The 22837-nt window shown below is 37.8% G+C and overlaps 1 protein-coding gene across 1 annotated transcript; it reads right to left on the minus strand.

Moving 5' to 3' along the window:
* Window positions 1-1806: 1806 nt before the first annotated feature.
* Window positions 1807-2578, minus strand: LOC149676458 (uncharacterized). The gene is made up of 3 exons (XM_089838773.1): window positions 2384-2578; window positions 2048-2328; window positions 1807-1976 (listed from the first exon to the last, which is right to left on the minus strand). The coding sequence occupies exons 2-3, from the start codon at window positions 2295-2297 to the stop codon at window positions 1840-1842; spliced, it is 387 nt and encodes a 128-aa protein (XP_089694899.1). The 5' UTR covers window positions 2298-2328; window positions 2384-2578; the 3' UTR covers window positions 1807-1839.
* Window positions 2579-22837: the final 20259 nt, after the last annotated feature.

Raw genomic sequence — 22837 nt, forward strand, 5'->3', positions numbered from 1 at the left:
TATGGATGTGTATTTAGAATTGAATGTTTCTGAATAGAAGTTTGCCCCTAAGGTTCTGGTTTTATAATGCGAGGTATTGTTCTTAGAGAAGCGCTCTGAAACGTATGCGGGAGAGCATCCGTATTTGACTTTATACATGAAGACTAGTAGGGCATAGTAGTAGTTGAATGCTGGAGTCTGGATCTTCGCTGTGTCTCTAGCCTCGGTAGCCGAGGAGTATTTTTTGGTTTTCGTGATTAACTTAGCACAAGCGTTATGAAGTGAAAATAGTCTTTGTTGGTTGCTCCTTGAAGTATTGTAGTAAAAAAGGATGCTATAGGTTGTAAGAGGTTTCACGCAAGCATTGTACAATAATCGTAGGGTGTCTGTTGTTAGGTAGTTTTGTAAGGGTCTTAGTGTCCAAATTCGTGTGTTAACTTTTTTAGTAATATAGCCTAGATGAGTGTTCCCATTTAACATTTCATCAATCCACCATCCTAGGTATTGTAGGATTTTGTCCTTTTGATGGTACCGGAACAGATGGCAGATATATGTTCAGCCTCAGCTCTCATTTTCCGATTGGGTGATAGCATTAAGAAATTAGTTTTGTCCTCGTTTAGGATGAGGCCTTTCTTTCTCAGATTCGTTTTTAAATTAAATAGATCTTTTTCGGCGTTTGTTATTAGGAGATGTAAATCTTTATTTGCCGAGATAAGTGCTGAGTCGTCTGCATATTCGTTTGATTGGGATGTCGAGAGGGACTCGTGTAATTCAGCTGTGTATACGTTAAATAATAGCGGGCCGAGTACACTCCCCTGTGGGACGCCATAAGCAATGGGGAGAGTATCAGAGTATAAACCATTGTGGTATAGCGCCTCGTATCTGTTGGCAAGGTATGACTTGAACCATAACAGGAATGCCCCACTGATGCCACACGTTTCTAAGTCGTTAAGTAAAATGTCGTGTTTGACCGTGTCAAAGGCCTTCGATAAGTCCACGAATATCAGAAGGACATACTTGTCAAGGTGTAAGTGTTCCAGTATTGTCTCGTACAGATGAAAGATACACGTTGTCGTGGAATGTTTGGTTCTGAACCCTGATTGCAAGTTGTATAGTAGGTTTTTTTCTTCCAAGTAGGTGTAGACAGTATTATACACAATGCGCTCACATACCAATGACAGTGTTGGTAATAGAGATATCGGGCGATAATATTTTGGTTGTGTTACATCTCCGGCTTTGTACACAGGGATTAATCAAAAATGTCTTGATTAGAATCAAGTCCTAAAAAGTATCGATAAGACTGAGGTTATCACTTGTCTGAAGGATCAGATATTAATTTTTCTTTTTAATTGAAACTTAAAGGCATGCTTAAGAAAAAACAACGTTCCATTACCGTTTTCCGTCGAAATAACTTATTTTACAGGTAATCAATTTCAAAAATTTACTTATCTCGGATTTTCGGGCACAATTCCATTCCCCCAAAACATTTTATCATTACATTAATTACTTTAATCAATTGGTAAATAATCGCTTAAACTTGTTCCATATCTGAAATGATAGACTAACATTAACCCCTTGTAATTATTTTTAAAAATCGACAAGTAACTCACAGGTTATTACAATCCAGATAGAGAATGTAACTCGTTGGTTTATCATTAACATATGTTTGAGGAATAAGCGGGTTATTGGCAGCGGCGTATCGGTGTGTTATCATAGAAACTCCTCCACGGATTTCCGATTCTAGGAAGAGATACTGGTCGATGTCTAATAGTAACTCTAGTTTCACCCCAGTTTTGAAAAGCATCGCTTGCCAGGCGTAACCTGGTACTGTTGAAAATATTACATTCTAGTATTTAAGAACTACATTACCAACACCTTACGTGTGAACGAATGTAGAACATCGAGGTTGTAAAATTGAAAACATTTGTCTCTAAACTCGTTAAAAACATCACATAATTGAACACAGTCGGTAAGCACGTATAGATCATGGAGGTCACCTAGATATTTAAATGAATCCTTTAAAAACTTCAGCCTTTAGATTTTCTTGTTACAAATAAAAAACTATTACCCATATTTTTCAATTGGAATGTATTCCAAATTAATTTCACGTGTTCATAATCCTCTTCATCAATACTTTTATCCGATAGAGTACTGAAAAACGCTCCTTTATCCGGAAGCGCTGTCTCGTCGAAAACCTTCAAGGAAGTTACGTATTCGTATGGATACGGTAATTTTTTTAATAGCAATTTCGCTTTGTCCTCTTCAAATAGGTTATTAAGAACCTTAAATTTTTCCGCCCCTTCTTTACCCAAATTCATCACGAGATTGGATAATGAAGTGTTTAGAAATCTAAAAACAATTACTATAATCACTTTTACCGGAGTAAAATAATGAAATATCTTACCTAAATGAGTCAATAAATCGGATATTACTAAACGTAAACGAAATGTAACGTTCCGTGTTTGAGGGGATGCAGGACAGTTTTTCATTTTTGAAAGATCCAGCCTTTTGAAGAATTAAATGTAAATCATAGCTGAAAAAATAGTGTTATGTTTTTAATCCTATTTTAGAATTTCATATTCAAACTATTACTTGGAGAGATTATGGAAAAATAACCTTAAATTTTTCCGCCCCTTCTTTACCCAAATTCATCACGAGATTGGATAATGAAGTGTTTAGAAATCTAAAAACAATTACTATAATCACTTTTACCGGAGTAAAATAATGAAATATCTTACCTAAATGAGTCAATAAATCGGATATTACTAAACGTAAACGAAATGTAACGTTCCGTGTTTGAGGGGATGCAGGACAGTTTTTCATTTTTGAAAGATCCAGCCTTTTGAAGAATTAAATGTAAATCATAGCTGAAAAAATAGTGTTATGTTTTTAATCCTATTTTAGAATTTCATATTCAAACTATTACTTGGAGAGATTATGGAAAAATAACCTTAAATTTTTCCGCCCCTTCTTTACCCAAATTCATCACGAGATTGGATAATGAAGTGTTTAGAAATCTAAAAACAATTACTATAATCACTTTTACCGGAGTAAAATAATGAAATATCTTACCTAAATGAGTCAATAAATCGGATATTACTAAACGTAAACGAAATGTAACGTTCCGTGTTTGAGGGGATGCAGGACAGTTTTTCATTTTTGAAAGATCCAGCCTTTTGAAGAATTAAATGTAAATCATAGCTGAAAAAATAGTGTTATGTTTTTAATCCTATTTTAGAATTTCATATTCAAACTATTACTTGGAGAGATTATGGAAAAATAACCTTAAATTTTTCCGCCCCTTCTTTACCCAAATTCATCACGAGATTGGATAATGAAGTGTTTAGAAATCTAAAAACAATTACTATAATCACTTTTACCGGAGTAAAATAATGAAATATCTTACCTAAATGAGTCAATAAATCGGATATTACTAAACGTAAACGAAATGTAACGTTCCGTGTTTGAGGGGATGCAGGACAGTTTTTCATTTTTGAAAGATCCAGCCTTTTGAAGAATTAAATGTAAATCATAGCTGAAAAAATAGTGTTATGTTTTTAATCCTATTTTAGAATTTCATATTCAAACTATTACTTGGAGAGATTATGGAAAAATAACCTTAAATTTATCCGCCCCTTCTTTACCCAAATTCATCACGAGATTGGATAATGAAGTGTTTAGAAATCTAAAAACAATTACTATAATCACTTTTACCGGAGTAAAATAATGAAATATCTTACCTAAATGAGTCAATAAATCGGATATTACTAAACGTAAACGAAATGTAACGTTCCGTGTTTGAGGGGATGCAGGACAGTTTTTCATTTTTGAAAGATCCAGCCTTTTGAAGAATTAAATGTAAATCATAGCTGAAAAAATAGTGTTATGTTTTTAATCCGATTTTAGAATTTCATATTCAAACTATTACTTGGAGAGATTATGGAAAATACATGGTAGATATTTAGGGGGTTTGATTTTCAAATTACACGACGAATGCGCCGCCCCACGAAACTGAGCAGTTAAATGACAATGATCACGTACTGGTCGGTCATCATCATCATCGGCGAAATTCTTCTTACAAACCCTACAGTGACTTGAAAATTGAAACTCTTTCTCCTGTTTATCTGTCATAATTAGTGGAATATTTATAGAGAGCATGTAACTATTAATGTCAGCCTCTATTAGCATTCGTTTGAGAAAAACACTAACAGCGTCCAATCCTCTGTTTAAAGGGGGCTTCAATTAGAACCGGTTAAAAGTTATTGGAAATTAAAAAATGTACCTGTAAACAAACGGTTTTGATGTTGTACCATCGCTATTCATAACGATGTATGCAAAACCGCAAGTGATATGTTTATTAATTTTATGCGTGTGCGAAACTTCGTTATCTTGTTCGGGGCCTGCAATCGGAGATAGAATAGATTCGAAATCGGCAACAACGTATCTCGGTATTTTTTCCCTCATTTCATAATTCTTGAAAGTAAATTCTTGTTCTTCCGGCATTTCTATTAATGTCGGCGCGTGTTTTTTACAGTCGTCAATGTGTTTGTGTTTATCCCTTAATGTTTGTTTGGAAAATCTGTGTAGACATCTCCGACAATAAAAAGTCGTGGCTTTCTTTTTAGATAAATTAGAAAGAAGTCTCGATAAACTTTTAATAAGACAGAAATGTTTCTTTCTTCCTTTAGAAATTAGCAACAGGTCTATTTGACGCCGTTCTTCACATTCGTATTCACTGATGAACAAAGGGTAGACAAACTTTTCGAATCCGAAAATATTGATACTTAAATTGTTACGCTTTTCGAAGGAAATTAGCTCACTCGGTGACACTTTGAATGGACTTTTAATATTCAAGTATCTCGCATAGTTACTATCTCTTTCATCGTGTAATTTAGCTAGAATAGAGTATTTCAAATATTTATCAACGCTTTTTTCGATTTCAAAAACTGTGGTAGCTTGAAATATGACGCTGGTCTTGTAAAAACAGAATTTTGTTCAAAACCCAGTTGCTACCACCTTTCTGAAATTGCTCCAAAGAGTTCATAATTTTCTGAACACTTCTCCCTATTTGTTCATAAATCTCATCCTCGCTTAAAGTTGTATTTGTATAACCTCGAAAGAAGGGAAACTCGAAGACTTCCTGCGTTGAATTAACTAATTGTCGACTAAACTGGACATTAACCACAAGGTACCATTTAATACCTCGTCTTTCAGTCAAATGTTTCATCAAATACGCATATATCGCTTCTCTATGTCTACTAGTAAACGTTAAAATATCAACTTCATTTTCATTCGCCTCTATCCGTGTCGTTACTAGAGCGTTACTTAAAATCGGAACTTCATTCGACTCTAAGTCATTAACTCCTGATTGATTTAAATTCCTTTCACTCGATGTGTTAGTACGTGAAGTACTTGGTTGATTAGTTTTGCTAGATGGGTCCACATCATCCTTCCCTCGATCGGGGTAATTATTTCTCAGTTATTTTAATCGTTTATGAATGGTTAAATGTTTTTCTAATCTGTAACAGCGGGAAAATGTCGCGCCGCAAACTTTACAAGTTAATTTGTTTCTTTGATGAGCTTCACGTGTATGTCTGTTTAACGTTTTCTTTTAACTAAACTCCCGATTACAATCCGGACAGATGAAATTCATGATGATGACTGAAACTTAAAGTGCGGGTCTTTTCTGGAGAAGGATGGTATTTATACATAATCGTGAGATAAATTTTCTTATGTCTTGTATTCCCAGAGGGGTTTTTTTCTTTTTAAATCACATCCCGTCTTCCTCTAATACTTTGAAAAATAATCCACATTTTAGTTTTTATAGGTCAGGAAACCCAACTGTCCAGACACGACATATTCGACTAATTTTTTTTACCACTAACACACCACCCTCTGATCTTTACGTCGTAAAAAACCTTACAATAGATTCTCATAACCATATTGTAATCCCGGAGGGGTTTTTTCTTTTTAAATCACATCCCCTCCTCCTCTAATACTTTAAACAATAACACACATTTTAGTCTTTGTAGGTTAGGAAATCAAGCGTGTCCATTTTACCACTAACACCCCTTCCGATCTTTACGTCATAAAAAAACGGGGACGCTTTTTATTAGCCATAGAAAATACTTAGTACGGGTTCCCTATGGGAAATAAAATGGTGGTACTGTGAAAAACTCCATAGGTTTAACATGGTGGTTCTTGGGTTAGGACCCCCCTTTTCTCACTACTCGCATGACTCATTTATATGGCGTTTCAGCGACATATTTGGGCGTTTTAAGGCTGGAACAATGCCACAAGGGTATCTTTTGGGCGATAGTGGTTACCCGTTACAGCCATTCCTAATGACACCCATTCTCCACCCTAAAACACCAAATGAACAACGCTATAATCAGCGTCATATGTCAGGTAATTGCATTTTGAATTTTTGATAGATAAATAACATAGACCATTCTGACCAATTACGCAAGTGATAGCTATTGACTGACATAAACTATTTAAGTGATAGTTGTCACTTGTGATATTTTCAAAAATATTTTAAACTATTGGTCACGTTCATACCTGACATAATCAAAGCTAGTGTTGCTGTATTAACTTAGTCAATTAATTGTTATTAACATTTAGGTCGGAATGTTATTGAACGCGTCAATTGCATTTTGAAGATGCGTTTCCGATGCCTTGACATGTCAGGAGGTGCCCTTTGCTATAACTCTAGAAAGGCCACTGACATAATTTATGCTTGCTGCATCTTACACAACTTCTGTTTGGATGAGCCAATGCCAAGGGAGCAAGGTAAATTATAGTTATATATGTTGAATGTTAAATTTATTCATGTGCATGGATATATGTACATCATTATAATTAGGATGATGGGGGAAGTATGCGTAATCTGAGAGAAACCGGCACGCTTAATGTGCCACAGCTCAGGTTGGATGGGTCGCCAAAAATGGGGAAGAAAGAGTAGGATTCAATGGTAATTGCTACATCTGAGTCCGGCGATTCCTCCCCCTTTTTGGCGTCCTATCCGACCTGAGCTTTGATACATTAAGCGTGCCGTTTTTCTCTCAGATTACGCATCATCCTGTAATCTAACTGTTAACCCCATGGTCAGTAAAGGGTGTGTACTAATTTAAATTAGTTACAACAGGTTTCTTCACTCCATTTGATTAGAACCAGTTTTAATATAAGGTTTTTGTTTTTAGCTGCACCAGTTGCATTAAATCCGCAACCAAATACCAATGACACCGATGACGAACTTGAAGCAGAACAAGCCCATGACCACAATGAGCTGCTTCAAGCTGGACGAACGATTCGGCAAACATTGATAGCGCTGTAAACGCTGACGTTGGGTGGAAGCACAGCATTTAGCATCATGAAAGTGGGGTGGCGTTGCAGTTAACACCAAGTGGGAAATTTTGATCATGAACTGTGGAACCGGTCTACTCCTGCGTAGATTTTGCAAGTTCTCTCCCCATACACTTGTTAATGGAGTTCTCCTTCATGGTCTCACCCCGTTTCGCCTTTCCATCATAACGTGCTGCGGTTAACAGTAATAGTTAGTATAGGACGCTGTCAGTTAGCTGTGTCGGTAGATAAAGCTTGTACTACGCAACGAAATGCGTCTACAATAAGTTCAATAACCCATAACAATTTGACCTTGACATTTCACGACGCTTTAAACCGAAATATTTTGTGTCGGTCACACAGACCCATTCTTCGTGGAAGGTTGAATAGTGTGCTCAGTTGAAAGCTACACTAAACGTTTTGATCTCACTACTAATCATATTCGGGGTCATTAGTTGAGAACTTTGTAGTCTCATTATTTCCGTATCGCGCGTCACTAATTAGATAATGAGACGTGGATCACAGTGCAGTAGAACCATTCTTGGTTGAAGATAATGATTTAGAGAACATTCAAAGAACTCGTTTGCGTCAACTGTTCAATAGCCATAATAATGGTTCATTGTAGACGGACGTGCCGATCTGGCGAGACCACTTTTTATGCATCACAAACACATCTCGGCTAAGTTTGTTAATGATCATGATGTACTACACTGGAAACCACACTTTGGCCTTTCCCAAATATTATCTTTATCTATATAAATCAAAGTCCTAACTGACTGACAGACTGACTGATAATCAACGCCCAGCCCAAACCGCTTGCCCTAGAAGGCTGAAACTTTGCTGTAACGTTACTCATAAGTAGTAGGCGCGTACTAAGAAAGATATTTCCAATCCACCGCCATCTTAAAAAATGGCGCCCATAAATGTAAAAACTCTTCTCTATGCAACAAAGTCCGCGCGTTTCAACCGATTTCACTGATATTTAGTACTATGGCAACCTATAGACGGGCTGAATGATTTTTCGTGTTCGATTTGTTGCCATCTTTTTAAATGGCGCCAAAAACTTAAAAACCCATCTTTATGGAATAATGTCCGCATGAAAAGTAACAAAAAATGTCTCGACGGGCTAACGGGCAACGCTGAGTGCCTTCGCTTCTAGGGTGCTACAAAAATATTAGTCATCAGTTAAATCTACCCATTCTTTGTATCATTTTGATTGTAGTTCTTATTACACGCGAGCGACGCCGCGGGTAACAGCTAGTAATTTCATATATGTAATATAAAATACCGAAACATCTTCATGGTTGTCGAATGGGGATATTGAATACAAACCTACGGTCAAGATCAATAATTTTTTAAAGCGATAAGACTTGGACAACAAAGAAAACTTTTCTTTAAAAACAAATTCATGTTTAAAATAATAAAATTAACTAACCCTTGGGCAATGAAAAACTTACCTGAAACTGAGAGGCACGCCATTTTCGTTTTATTACGACAACACGCCAGCCCTATTTAAATTCCTATTTCAGTTTTTCAAAATTTAGAGAAGGCATGAATCCGTTGAACCATGAACCAATCACTACCGACTTTTTCATCGCGTGGCTAATGTCGTTCCCCCGGTTTCCCAGTACCTCTTCAGAACGTTGATTCCCCCAATGTCCGATTTGCTTCTATCAGCCGCTAGAATGCGAATTAGCAAGTATTTTTCAACTTTCTTCCTCTGCCATCCGTCCTTCAGTAATATTTCGTCCATGTTCAGCTCATCTTATGAACCTGGTAGAAAACGACACAACACCAATAACTGTGCCAAAACGTTAAGTGGAAGTACAAAAGATATTTAGAAACTTTCGCTGAGCTCATGGCTGGCTACGAGAAAAGAACGAGGCTATGCCTAAAAATCCTAATGACACGCGGTGGAACTCTTATCCCGATTGTTTAAGTACCTTCGTTTCCAACTACGTTTCTTTTATAATGGAAAGTGAAGAGTCTTTTGATAATCAAATTGCCAAATTTTGGTCAATGCAATGATGTATAAAGAAGTAGTCATTTTACAGAAAAAAAACTATTCTTAAGTAGCAGTTGCACTGGATAAACTCCTGGCTAATGGAACCACCAATTCCGATTCTGTTGAAATCTGGCTTCAATGCCTTACTAATTAAGACTCGTGCCCTTATAAGAAACATTTTGAAAAAAGATTTAACCAAGCTATGACACTTTATCACCTTTTGACTAACATAATGTGTTCAAAGTACAGAAAAAGTCATTTAACCAAGGATAAAAAATAAAGCTGAAGAATGGATTGAAACAAACAGAATTTCTTCCTGCTGTTTTGGCGTTTCAAATTGAGGACGTTATTCCAAAGTCACTAATGAACGACAATGTGATCCAAATCATTTAAACTGCCAAGTGGTGGAAGATATTGAAGAAAAAAGGAGATAGCCTATTAGGTTATTTGGAGTTTTAATTTCTGCTGTCAAGTTCTGCATCACTCAAAAGAGTTTTTTCGTCTTTTGGGTTGATTTGGTCTAAATTAAGATATAGACTTAGAACTGAAAAGGCTTTAAAACTTGTGAAAATCTATTAGGTTTTGACGCGCGAAACCAAAACATTTCGGTTATGTCTAATCATCATCATACAATAGTAACAAGTTGTAAAAACAGAAAAAACCTGTTTTTCTTAAATAATTAAATAAATCTAATTGATATTGTTTTAACAACTGCTAACGCGGTGACACACCTTGCAAGACCTTTCCGTGACGTCATCTTCATTCGAAGAGGTAAAACACTATCCCAGAAAACTAACGCAAGCTCAATAGGTGATCTGCAGTTTATTTGCTGAAAGAAATATAATGACGCATCGATATTTATAAGGTCAAAAGTTGCAAGGAATTTTCATTCGTTTGTCCACCTCAAGCAATTTACTGTTTGCTTAATTTTCCTGCGTTTTACCTCTGAGGCATACTGCTGAAATATTAAGAAAAACAAAAAATCCATTATTCGCTTTTGTTGTCCAATACTGATAATGACTTATGAAAAATTGGTAGTCATTGCTCCTAGATATTTAATACGCGAATTCATATCAGGGTTAACTGTTTTATTGTATATACACGGGCGTGAGTAAAATAAGCTCCGATTGGCGGTCCGTTCCCTCTGGTGTTTGGTTCTCTTATAGCATTAATAAAACGCCTCACCGCTTTTTCGAGTTGAAATAAGCATATCTACAACATTTTAAAATTAGTTTTTTTATTCGCGACTTTGAAAACATCTTCCTCGTTTACTTCTAATTCGAGAAAATTATTTTTAATTATTTCAACAGCATTTGCTTTCTCTTTTTCTACGACTTCGACATTAGCGGACTGCTCAACCAAGTTCATTAAATCCTCATGTTCATGCCAAGTTATTTTATGAACAATGAGAACTTAAATTGTATCTGAATGACTAAATAAAAATATGGAGAAACATTCATTCTATTTCATAACACTTCAAACAGTCGAAATGGTTTGAGAATTCTATGCGATCTCAAATAAAGCTATTCCACTCGTAAAAAAATGTACCGTATATTTAAGAAAAACAGTAATTCTGGTGCATTTTGAGTGATATTGTGTAAAAAAGCAAAATGTTACCAGAAGAAAATGAGCAGAAGTTTCGGAACCGCCATAGAGCCCATTGTGGAGGCGAGTGCTTTACTTAAACTTTATTTCTGTATATAAGGAGCCCCCTTGTGTTCTTCCCCAAGTTTTTCCCTCGTTTCTATTTACGCTACCTACCGGCCACCACTGAAGTTAACGAGGTATTTTTATGACGTAGTTTGAAAGATGGCGACCAGCAGTAGTGGTGGAGATTTGGCATTAGGACGAAATGAATGTAAAATATTAGATTTAAGTCTAGTTAATGACGCAAGTACGCAGTGCAATTTCTATTTAATGAATAGACCAAAATTTTACAACAGGTCGGTGATGTTTAATATATTAACAGAAGCGAGGGTTTGCGATACGCATGTTAAAAAACCCAAGTTGGTAGTCAAGCCTTTGACATAAACTGTCTCCACACAGTGCTTCTTTTCGTTAGATAAATTAAATTTGACTAGCAAATCAAGTTTAAATAAGTTAGATAAGTCAACAAGTACCACTAGAAAAGAAATTCTTAATTTGTCCACTCAAACTGATGAACACCTCACACCATTTCTTAATGAAGTGAAATCAATTGTAGATTTAGATTTTTTCGCTGAACTACAATATGAGGTAAGGATAAAATTATTATAAATAATTAATTATGTCTGGATCCACCTACAAAAACGTTTTTGCAGATTAAATTGGATCATAAGAATGCATGCCTGTTGTCAATTAAAAGGAGAAAAAACATTGGTTTAAACTATCGTCAAGATCCAGTTGAGCTAGTTGTAAGTGAAGATGGTGTATCTCATTTGTACGTTGTTTTCAAGCCAGTGAAAACAATTCAACTCAAAAATTAAGACAAAATAGTTGAACAAAAAAAATATACGAAATGCTTTACTTTTAATTGGTGGATATTTAGGACATGTTTTGTGTCAGGGAGTTAATGAAACCAAAGTTAAAAATGCAATTTGTACTATGCCCAAAAGTTTAAAAACTTATAACTAACCGTTTCTTCGTTACCATTACGATAACTAACCGTTTCTTCGTTACCATTACGATGCGAGGTTTACTACAATCAAAATAGTGAACAAGAAGATGAGATGACACCCAAAAATAAAGCCAAACAGTGTAAATTTTGCGCAGTTTTAACGAACGAAATCTCAAGAGCAAAGAAGAGAAACGCCTGTGAAACTCCAACCAGAAAATTTAAGCGACAACGTGTTGAGAGTAATTTTCCCTTGAAGTTCTTAACGCCCAACAGTAAAAAGAATCGTTCATCTAGAGTTGTAAAAGCACGATATATATTGAGGCGTAAAATTTTAAAGCTAGAAAAAGAGCTGGAAAAGAGAAAACTGGACTTAATAGGTCCCCATTCACAACAATTATCTGAAATAGTTACCGAGATAAATGAGAACTGCAATGAAGCAATTGAACAGACTTTAAATACCACTGATGGTTTCACTAAAAGTTTACTCAAAGCATCATGGGAGCGAGATTCTAAAATAAAGCACATGCAAGATCAAATGGAATTTGTTCCGGATCAATCACAATCATTAAGCGGTTAAAAAAGGGGCAATGGACTTCCATCACGCTGAGAATTGCTCTAGCAGTGGCAAGTCGAAGCAAGGCTGCGTATAAGCATTGAGGGGGTTTAAAATTCTAAACCTCTTTAGTGAATCGACTCTTAGGGAGAAAAGTAAGAAATTTTACCATCCGCCTGGTGTAGTTGAAGAGTACCTGTCTGAAAAACAAAGTTAATACTTCAATTGGAAGGAAGAAAGAGTACGATTAGGACTAGAAGTCCCAAAAGGGGATGGAATTTTGGTGTTGGATGAAGTAAAAGTCATCGATAAAGTCATGTGGAATTCTAAAACCCACGAATTTGTTGGTTACGCAGTGGATGAAGAAGATTATCCAGTACTAACCGATATTTTTAAAACAAGCAGGCGAACACCTGCACCAGCAAAGTATGTTCTACAATTTCTTTGGAGGGATATGACATCGGGGTTTGATATTATTGGCCCATATTTCACGTCGCCATTCCCCTTCCAACAGAAATTACTAGTAGCTTGTCTGTATCAAACAATCGAAGCCTTCTATACCTATGGTTTCCAAACCTTAGGGCTGGTGTGTGTGTGTCAAGTGAAAATTTGTCACTGTTAAAAGTAACTATGGGCGTCAATGGAGCATTTGGGGACACAATTAACATTAACAAGCTGGGCAGTTACGATTTTTCATTTGAGAAAAAATTTAGGAACCCCTTCTCAGAGGAAGAGAGGTATATACATTGGATAATATGCCCCTCTCACCAACTAAAATATGATTGGTCAGCTATATGCTGACGCTGTGTGTCAGGGTCAGCAGCAACGCCCGTAGGATCGAAAATGGGCTCAAGCCAGGGCAAACGGGGTTCGCGACCATGGTTAAGGAAATACGGAGATACTCCCGTAGTCGCATGCACAGCACTATTATAGGCAAGCTGAAACAAGTCCAAATGGACATCCCATAGCCGGTGGCGATTTACGACATACGAACTCATCATGTCCCCAAGAACCCAGTTAACACGTTCAGTTTGATTTGTCTGAGGGTGATAAGGGGATGTGTAAGTGCAACGAAGACATAAGGAGGAGCAGGTTTCCTTCCAAACTGCAGAAACAAATTGAGGACCGTTATCGTTTAAAAGGCGGACAGGGGATAACACGTTCACGTAAACACCGCAGTGGACTCGCACAATGGCATAACGTCGATACATTTGGTAAAGTAATCGGTAAACACAAGTAAATACTTTTTGCGATTGATACTTACAATCATGGGGCTCATAAGGTCAACGCCCACCATAACCCAAGGACCATTGACTGCATGGGACCCGGAACCCTGACATTACGAGCTTTACGCTGCTGACAAACCAAGCATCCCTTAACATAAGTCTTGACACGTGCCAGCATGTGCAGCCACCAAAAAGACCGAGCAAGGCGGTCATAAGTTTTTTAGCACCCAAATGGCCGGACAAAGGGCAGTCGTGGCCCAGACCCAGAACTTTATCAATCAAAGTCTCAGGAACGACGATCAACTTTTGCGCACCCCCAGCTTTATCAAATAAAACGATCTGATACAACACAAAATGGCGCAAGTCACGATCCAAAACAGCCAAAGGGTCACGCAACTGAGTGACAATTAGAGACGAGTCGGGCCCCCGATTTAATCGGGTTTTTCCTACCCGACCCGACCCGGGCCCGTTTAGGGCCGGGTCGGGTGCAAAATTATTTAAAAATATTCGGGCCGGGCCGGGTCGGATTTTCTATTATCAGAAAAAAAACGGGTCGGGTCGGGCCGGGTCGGATTTTTTATATTCAGAAAAGAAATGGGTCGGGCCGGGTCGGGTTTTTTATTAGAAAACAAGAGACCAGACCCGATTTCATATGAACCAGGCAATCGCAGAAGCAGAGCCAGAGTAAGAGCGGCAGAACGTACTACACGTGTCCTCGGGCCTCGGCTGTCGAAACTTCTGAATAGAGAAACCTTGAAGAAAAATATTTGGCTCTGCGCACGGTTGTTGGTTTTCAGTTTTTCACCGGCCCCTCCAACCGCAAATCGACACTTCCTTAGGCTCGGTTTCCTTTTAGTGTCGTCACGACAGATGTAATTTTCTTTTTGAAACCATGGAAAATAATGAAGATTCGAATTCTATTGACGAAGTTATAGATATAGAAAAAAAAGGTAATTTCAAGTTTTCAATTTCATATAAAAATATAATTAGCCGAATATGTCGTGCTGACAAGCCAAGGCCTGGATTGTAGCCTGTAGCCTTTGTTGTATAGATAACATTCGCATGATTACTCGCATACACATAGTTATTAGTTGTTTCCCGTTTTCAACATTATAGCTGTTGATTATTTGATACTTTTTAAATTTTAATTTATATTTTAGCTGCCATTTGAACATATATTTAAACTTAAGCAAAAGCGTGATAGAAGGTCTGATTATCAAAAACAGTTCTCGAATTAAATTCGAAAAAACTCTTCGGCACGTAAAACGTCAAGTATATGGAAGACGTTTAAATTGTTTTTGTAGACGATAATGAACAGCCCTTTGTTAGATGTGAAAAATGTAAAAGTATTATTTCGTATCAAGCCAAAACTGGAACATCGAGCTTAAACCGCCACCAAAACAATTACTGCTCTGCTACCTAAAGTGCCAAACAACATTCAAGAGTTATATTCGAAGTTTCTGAAATTCGTCCAAATGTTTCCCAAACTTCATATGAAAAGTTACAAAACCAAGTCCAACCCTCCATCTCTAGTTGTTTTTCTAAAAAGGTACCGCAGGGAGAAATTTTATTTTTGAACAATAGTATCGTACTTGGCCTAGCTAAGGATTTACGGCCCTTGGGTGCAGTGGAGGTTGAAGGTTTCAGGCATTTAAGTCAATCATTAATTGACTTTGGAGCCAAGCACGGGCATCAAAATGCCTCCAAAGTAATATTCCACCGTACTACTTTAAAGCGACAGATTCTGCCATCATTAGTATCGTCAAAACAACAAGAAATAATATCTGAATTAAGTCTTGCACCCCAATCACCAGTATTTACTTTCACCACAGACATGTGGTCTGACAAGTTTAAACAGAGAAGTTTCATCTCGCTGTCTATTCACTACATAGACTCTCTTTGTAAATTAGTATGTAGAATGCTTGCCGTTGACGAACTCGAGTTTGAAAAGAAAACGACTGATAATATACGAATGCAGTTAACCGAAATTCTACATTTCTATTTCAACGAATTGGCTACCAAAGTCTTGGAATCATCATATCTTGTAACGGATGGAGGCTCAAATATGACGAAATTATTCCCATCAAAAAATAATCTAAACTGCCAGTGCCACAAGTTGAATCTTTTTGTAATGTGGATGTTAAATAATACTGCCCTGGACCCAAAGAAATATAAAAATCCTGAAACGCTACCAAAAAAAAAGCTTTTTGCGTTAAAGGAGCAATGCCCGAAAATTGACTCAACCATTCAAGGAGTTAAAGTTGTAGTTTCCTATTTCAAAAGGTCGGGGTTAAATGCAGAGTTGGAATACTCTTTAAAACAAGAGGTTCCAACCCGATGGAACAGTACACTAATTATGTTAGAATCGTACATGAAGTCTTCCAAGCAGCTTAAGAAAATGTTATTGGAAAAAAATCAGCTTTATCGCCTGTTCCAAATTGACGATCAAGTATTGGAAACGATCATTAATTTCTTAAAGCCTTTTCACGAAGCAACTGAAGTGTTTAGCAAAGAAAAGAAGCCAACCATTCATGAAACTGCTCCATGGTGGCATATAATTTTTAACCATATTCAAGATGGGGATAAGGACTTGTTGGAGTTGAAATCTTTGAAACAACAAGCCAGAGAATGCTATAAAGAATACTGCTGTTTAGACACGTTTCACTATGCTGCCACTATGTTGCCACTCTGCTTAACCCTAAGTATGTTCGCCTGATTATGGTCGCGATTCGGGAATTCGCGATGCATATTGCATAATAATCTAATTTCGAGTTTGGTTTTTTCACCAGGTATCGAAAGCTCAAGTTTGCCAGTAATGAAATGAAAGAGCTGGCCTATTTGAAATTGAAATCTCAACTAGTCATGGAGTATCAACACCAACAGAGCAGAGATAGTATTCGCCCTCTAAGTCAAATGTCAACAAAATCTTCAAGAAGTTCAACTTCAAGCATGGCTGTTTACTCTCCAAAAACTAAGGTACCGAATTTGGCCGAATTTGAAGATTCATCTGAAGAGGAAGGATTTGAGACAAACGGAGATATTTCACTTGAAGAAAGAGCTGAAGAAGAGTTTGAACGTTATATGAAACTGAAATTGAAACCTGTTTGTGGTCACTGTGAGCATATTTTTTTGATTTGTACTGTTTAAATTTTAAAGAATAATTAAGTATACAGTAGTTTCATAAGATGTATCCTCTTTTTTTCTCTAGGAAATTCATTTTCAGTACTCGAATTTTGGTCTACCATTAAACTTTCGGAGTTCCCTGGACTGACACGTATCGCTCAAAGAATTCCCGGAATTCCTTCATCCCAAACTAGTGATGAACGTGTCTTTTCTACCACTGGAAACACCCTTGGCCCACGAAGAACCAATTTAGAAGGCTCAACACTCTCGAGCCTTACGTTTGTCCATAAGAACTTTTTGAACAAGTAAAATAATAAAGTATTTTTACTACTTATTTGGTGTGATCTCTTTTTGATAAAGCAATCGGCTCTTCGGGTCGGGTCGGATTTTTCATGTCCTATGCCAATTTCGGGTCGAGTCGGGTTTTATTTAAATGAATAAAATTCGGGTCGGATCGGGTCGGGCTCATTTTCATTCGGGCCCGGGCTGGGTCGGGTTTTACTTTTGAAAACTTTTATCGGGTTGGGCCGGGTCGGGTCAAGTTTTTATTTTAAACTTTCGGGCTGGGCCGGGTCGGGTTTTAAAAATGGAAGACCCGACTCGTCTCTAGTGACAATAGGACCAAAGGTATCATCAAGGGTTTGAGCATCGATAATTTCCTGTGTGGACAAAGTGTCGAAAACGCCATCTCCCACTCCAAGATGTATTAGTGGACTTACAACACATAAACGTTGAACGGCCGACGGGGACTCAGAGGCAGAGGGGACGCCAGGACAGCGAGAAGGTACTACAGACTCAGAGGTCAAGCAAAGGGAGTCTACAGGAAACGGTGATAAAGCATCGGCAACGACATTGGTGGTTCCTTTCTTATATAGAATGTCTATGTCGAACGCTTGCAGAATCAAGGACCGTCGAGCTAGTCGACCCTGAGGACTTTTTATGCGTTGTAAATACTGAAAGGCATTATGGTCAGTTAAAACCGTAAAACGACGCCCCTCTAGAAGATGAGGGAAACGTTTTACAGCCTCTACAGGTGGTATAATTCCGCTGAGCCGGTTTGAGAGAACAACTAAAATAAGCAACCGAAACCTCAGCACCGCCAACAACTTGGGCTAACATGGCACCAATACCAGTATCAGATGCATCAGTCGTAAGCGTAAGTGGCAAATCTTCTTTTGACGTGGCCAATGGAAGAGAGTTGAGAAGAGCACTCTTCAAAGAGTCAAAAGCAGCTCGAAGAACAGACGACCACTACCATCGAATATGCTTGCGTTTGAGCTGATAAAAGGGATAGGCCAAGGTAGCGAAATTAGGGATAAACCGCTGATGCCAACCAATAAACCCAAGGAAACGCTCTAGTTGTTTAAGATTTGTGGGCCAAGGGTAGCGCTCAACCGCGGTTAGTTTGGAAGGATCAACCTTAACCCCATAGGGTCCATGAATATGTCCCAGAACCTTGGTCTCAGACATGGCAAATGCGCATTTGTCCAAACGAAGTGTCAGACCCGCGTCAGCTAAACATTGGAAAATATAGTCCAAAGTGCGGAGATGGTCGAGCCAGTGCTCATGGGCAGCGACAATATTGTCAAAATATACAACAGTTCCATAAAGACGTCGGTCTTTTAAAACCTCCTGCATCATACGTTGGCAGGTGGCCGGACTATTCACATGTCCAAAAAGCATACGCAAAAACTCATAATTTCCATAATGTGTAGTAAAACTTGTTTTGGGAATTGAACTAGCTTTCGTCGGCACTTGCCAAAACCCGGATCGTAAATCTAAGGTAGTTATATAATGGCGCTGGCCCAAGACATCTAACAAATCGTCGATCCGTGGGATCGGTCCCTAATGGTAATCGCATTAAGACTACGTAAATCTACACAAAAACGACTAATGGAAGTGACGGGTTCAGACTCGTCAACACCTTGAAGTGAGTCCTTTTTAAGAATAACGTCAACGGGGGAAGCCCAAGGGCTCTGGGATCGACGTATGATACCCGTATTAAGCATGTCGTCCACGTGGCGCTCAATCAACCGTTGCTTAAGGGGAGAGACACGATAAGGCTTACAAGCAATGGGGCACTGAGTTCCGGTATTAATTGTATGAAAAGCACGATCCGTTAACCCAATACGCTTCTCAAAAACACTTGGGCACTTGGAAAGCAACTTACGAAGATCTGCCTTCTTGTCATCAGGGAGATTTGCTCGGTGTACAGCAGACTCGATCATATCAGCCACATCATTGGGCAGTTGTGCCTCAGGATCCATAACGGGGTTTAACCATAGGGTACTACTAGCCTGGTTTTTGAGCCCGCGATCGTAATTGCCTAACTAACTCTTTTTCAAAATCCGCATTAAAAAATTTAATCAAAAATTCCTGGCAAAATTCGGGATAACTCTGAAAACTTCAAGGCTAACGAATCCCACCAAACCTCAGCATGTTCCTTAAGAATTAATGGCAACACACGTAGTAAATCATCAGGCATCAACTGTTCAGATGCCAGGAAACGCTCAAGAGACCTCAAAAATACCTTGGGGGTTGTCATCTCTAGACCCCGAAAAAGTAAAAGTGGTGTGGGGATGTGTCTATGAGCCTGTTGAGATGCTTGCATGGTAGCCATCAACGCAATACTTTTAGCCAACATATCCCAAGGGCTCGATTCTCAGTAACAGGGAGCGAGTTAGTCTCATTGTCAAGTGACATGACAGACCGTGAAGGATAATTCAGAGTAATAAATGCACCTGCCTTTAACTTTGTCGCTTCAACGATCAATAATTGTCGAAAGAGTGAAGAGAATCTAAGCTGGAAGCCTGGCTACAATGTTTGCAAGGGGACTGGGCAAAAATATCACTAACAGTAGATATGTTCGACATACAATAACTGAGCTAAGCCTTTGTTAATTTAGATACACCAGCACCAATACCTGGTATAAGTATCAAGTTTACACTGAAAAAATAATCTAAAATAATTCAACAAACTAACAATAAAATAATTTAAATATTCTAACAATAAAAATAACTCAAAGAAACTAAAAACAAACTAGAAAACAACGAAACTTACTATAGGGTTTTAACTTCTGACACCAATTGTAACAGGATTAGGCCTAACCACCAATTGATATACACCGCTATGTTAGTAGAATTATTAATAACGACTCACTCTCGGTATTTCTAGTAAACTACCAGGGGTTCGGTTCATATCCTGTCGTCTGCTGCCTATCAATACCGTGACTATGTATCTACCCACCGACCTCACTTGATCACAAGTTAACACTTCCCTGGATCCCAGCGGATCCCAGGGTTTCATAGCCACCGCTCTATACTGCCTTGGTCATGTGTTTAACAAACGACAGGTTACTCCTACATCAACCCCTCTTCTTACGTAATCTTTGTAGAAATCTGAATATTATTTCTGAAAAAGCACATTTTCTCATAATATAAGTTCAAGTGAAAAACTCGACAATCCAATAAAATAAACAGACGATTTAAACAAAAAACAAGAAAAACAGCAGATTATTTTAATAGTAGCAAAGGCAACCAGGGTTAACCTGTGGCCATTTTAAAGAATGGTGCCAAATCGAATCCCAATAAAGCGAAATAGTATGCTAAATATAAGTGAAATCAGTTGAAACACGAGGAGGTTATTCCACAAAGGAATTCCATTTTTACCTCTCCGAGTGACGTATGTCACGGAGAGGTTCTAAATTCGACGTGTCTGTCTGTCTGTCTGTCTGTCTGTCTGTCTGTCTGTCTGTCTGTCTGTCTGTCTGTCTGTCCGTTGTTATACCCACGTGACCGCGTTCGCAGTTTGCAGATCGGAGCAAACGTGTATTCAATTTCCAGACCGCATTTACAGTCCCGGAAATTGTATTCCACTTACAGGCTATAACTCCATTGTCTGTCTAACAACTGTTCATTTGTCCACCCCACATGGACACCAGTCTGAACTTTCTAGCTTCTAAACACCACCATCTTCTAGTCTTTCGCCCATTCCACATGGACACCAGTCTGTACACCTGGCTTCTAACACCACTATCTTCTGGTCTTTGTTTTTGTCCATCCCACATGGACACCAGTCTGTACACCTGGTTTCTAACACAACCATCTTCTGGTCTTTGTTTTTGTCCATCCCACATGGACACCAGTCTGTACACCTGGCTTCTAACACCACCAACATCCTTAAGGTTAAGACATACGCGGCGATCGGCTAGGGTTACGAGAAACGTCTAGCCTTCCAATGGAGGGGTCTTCCTCCAAGGTTCACGCAATTGCGATGTTCTTATCTACAGCCGCGATTCGAATCCCTTATATACTACCTATTTGAGTAAGTCGAAGCAACCGGCGTATGCTTCATTTCAAACGCCAATATTAGTCAAGTCTCTCTAGAATGTTTAATTGTTCTATATCAAAACGATGTAACGTTCAATAAGGCAAACAACTGACGAAGAAAATATTTAATATTAATTATATTTATTTTAATATTTAAGATAATCTTGTTTCTCATCTCAAAATTAATACGGAAAGAGTTAAAAAGCAGCTTATTTTTTTGTCTGTGTGTGTCCGTCCGTTGTTACACTAGTGCGTCGCGTTAGCAGTTAGCCTTGTGTTGATGTGTTAAGAAATCATACAGAACCTTAATATTCCCTTTTTACATAATATAAAGTGAATATGTGGAAGTATTTTTCGTAATTATGATGCATTTAGTAGTTTTGTAGCTTTAAAGCTCTGTTTCATTTTGATATTCCAAAGATTTTTTTTAATATTGTTATTTGAAATGGCTGTTTATATATTACTTAAGCTATACGACATCTGTATATAGAATAATCCTTGGTTTAGTGACTTCATGAAGAAACCTAAGACCTAGACTCCGGCGGGTAAAACAAGTATTATCCGCAATAGGCTTAGTGAAACAAAGTGTAAATTATTGAGGCCTGAAGTGAAGTAAACTTTTGGCTTTGATTTTCGTGTCTGAAATGAAGAGACATTAACGGTTCAGAGTGAGCCGAAAGTTAAATACACTCTTAAATAATCAGGTAAAGATTTTATAATAGAAGAAAAGATCATGGTGGCAATTAGATTAGTAAAAGGGCTAGTGGTAAACGAGTAGCTACAGACTTTTTATTCTCTTTACGGTGCGCTATGACTATTAGTGCGTCTGGGTATAATTTAGCTTTGGTGTTATTTAACGTTAACATTCGTGTTGGCAAACTAAGAATATTGTTGAGGTGAGACGAGACGATTGTGTTTACACTGAAAACCAGTTGTGAATGTAGCTACCAGAATATAGGGTAAACAGCTGAAGCGTAGACTTCATTTCCTGTTCTTTTCCCCATTGACTGATTTCCATGTGTCCAAGATTTATCCTTATTGGATGTAAAATGTCGTCTACTTTACTGTTTGCTATGTTTGGAATACTACTTCAATATTTCGTAAATTTTTACTTCAAAAAAGTGAAATAACTCCATATCTGGGTAAATAAGTTTGTAGTAGTAGACCTCTTGACTCGGAGAGGTAATATTTTGGTTTTCCCAACTTGTTTTTTTCATTTTTCAAGGCCGCGGATTGAAAAATGTTTCCAACTGTGTGCCTACTACTTAAGAGTAACGTCGCTGTAAAGGCAATTTTGGCTGGACTTTGATTATCAGGCAGTCTCAACCTTTACTTATCTACATGTCAAAGTCCTGACATATCTAAAATATCATCTTGGTAGAAAAAAGTCCAGATGAATTAACCGATTTCACAAACATTTCGTACTCTGATTCCATATATCTTAAAGACGGCCTTATTGCGGGTATAAATTTAAAAAAATATCTGCTTTTTGAAATAACGTCTGCTCTTTTCAACAGTCTTCACTATTACTTAGTATACTGGTTCCCTATATCCTACGGTTTTCGGGATCTATATGTAATATGACGCGTGACTCTCATGCTCCCAAGATTCCTGACCATAAGTATCTAAATTTAATTGCCCTCCGAGAAAAGAAATGTTTATAACCTCACTTCCAGTGTCGTT

The sequence above is a fragment of the Phalangium opilio genome, unplaced genomic scaffold (assembly GCF_054372755.1).
Source record: "Phalangium opilio isolate 3A_F unplaced genomic scaffold, DU_Popi_V2 ptg000046l_1, whole genome shotgun sequence".
Classification (NCBI taxonomy): domain Eukaryota; kingdom Metazoa; phylum Arthropoda; class Arachnida; order Opiliones; family Phalangiidae; genus Phalangium; species Phalangium opilio.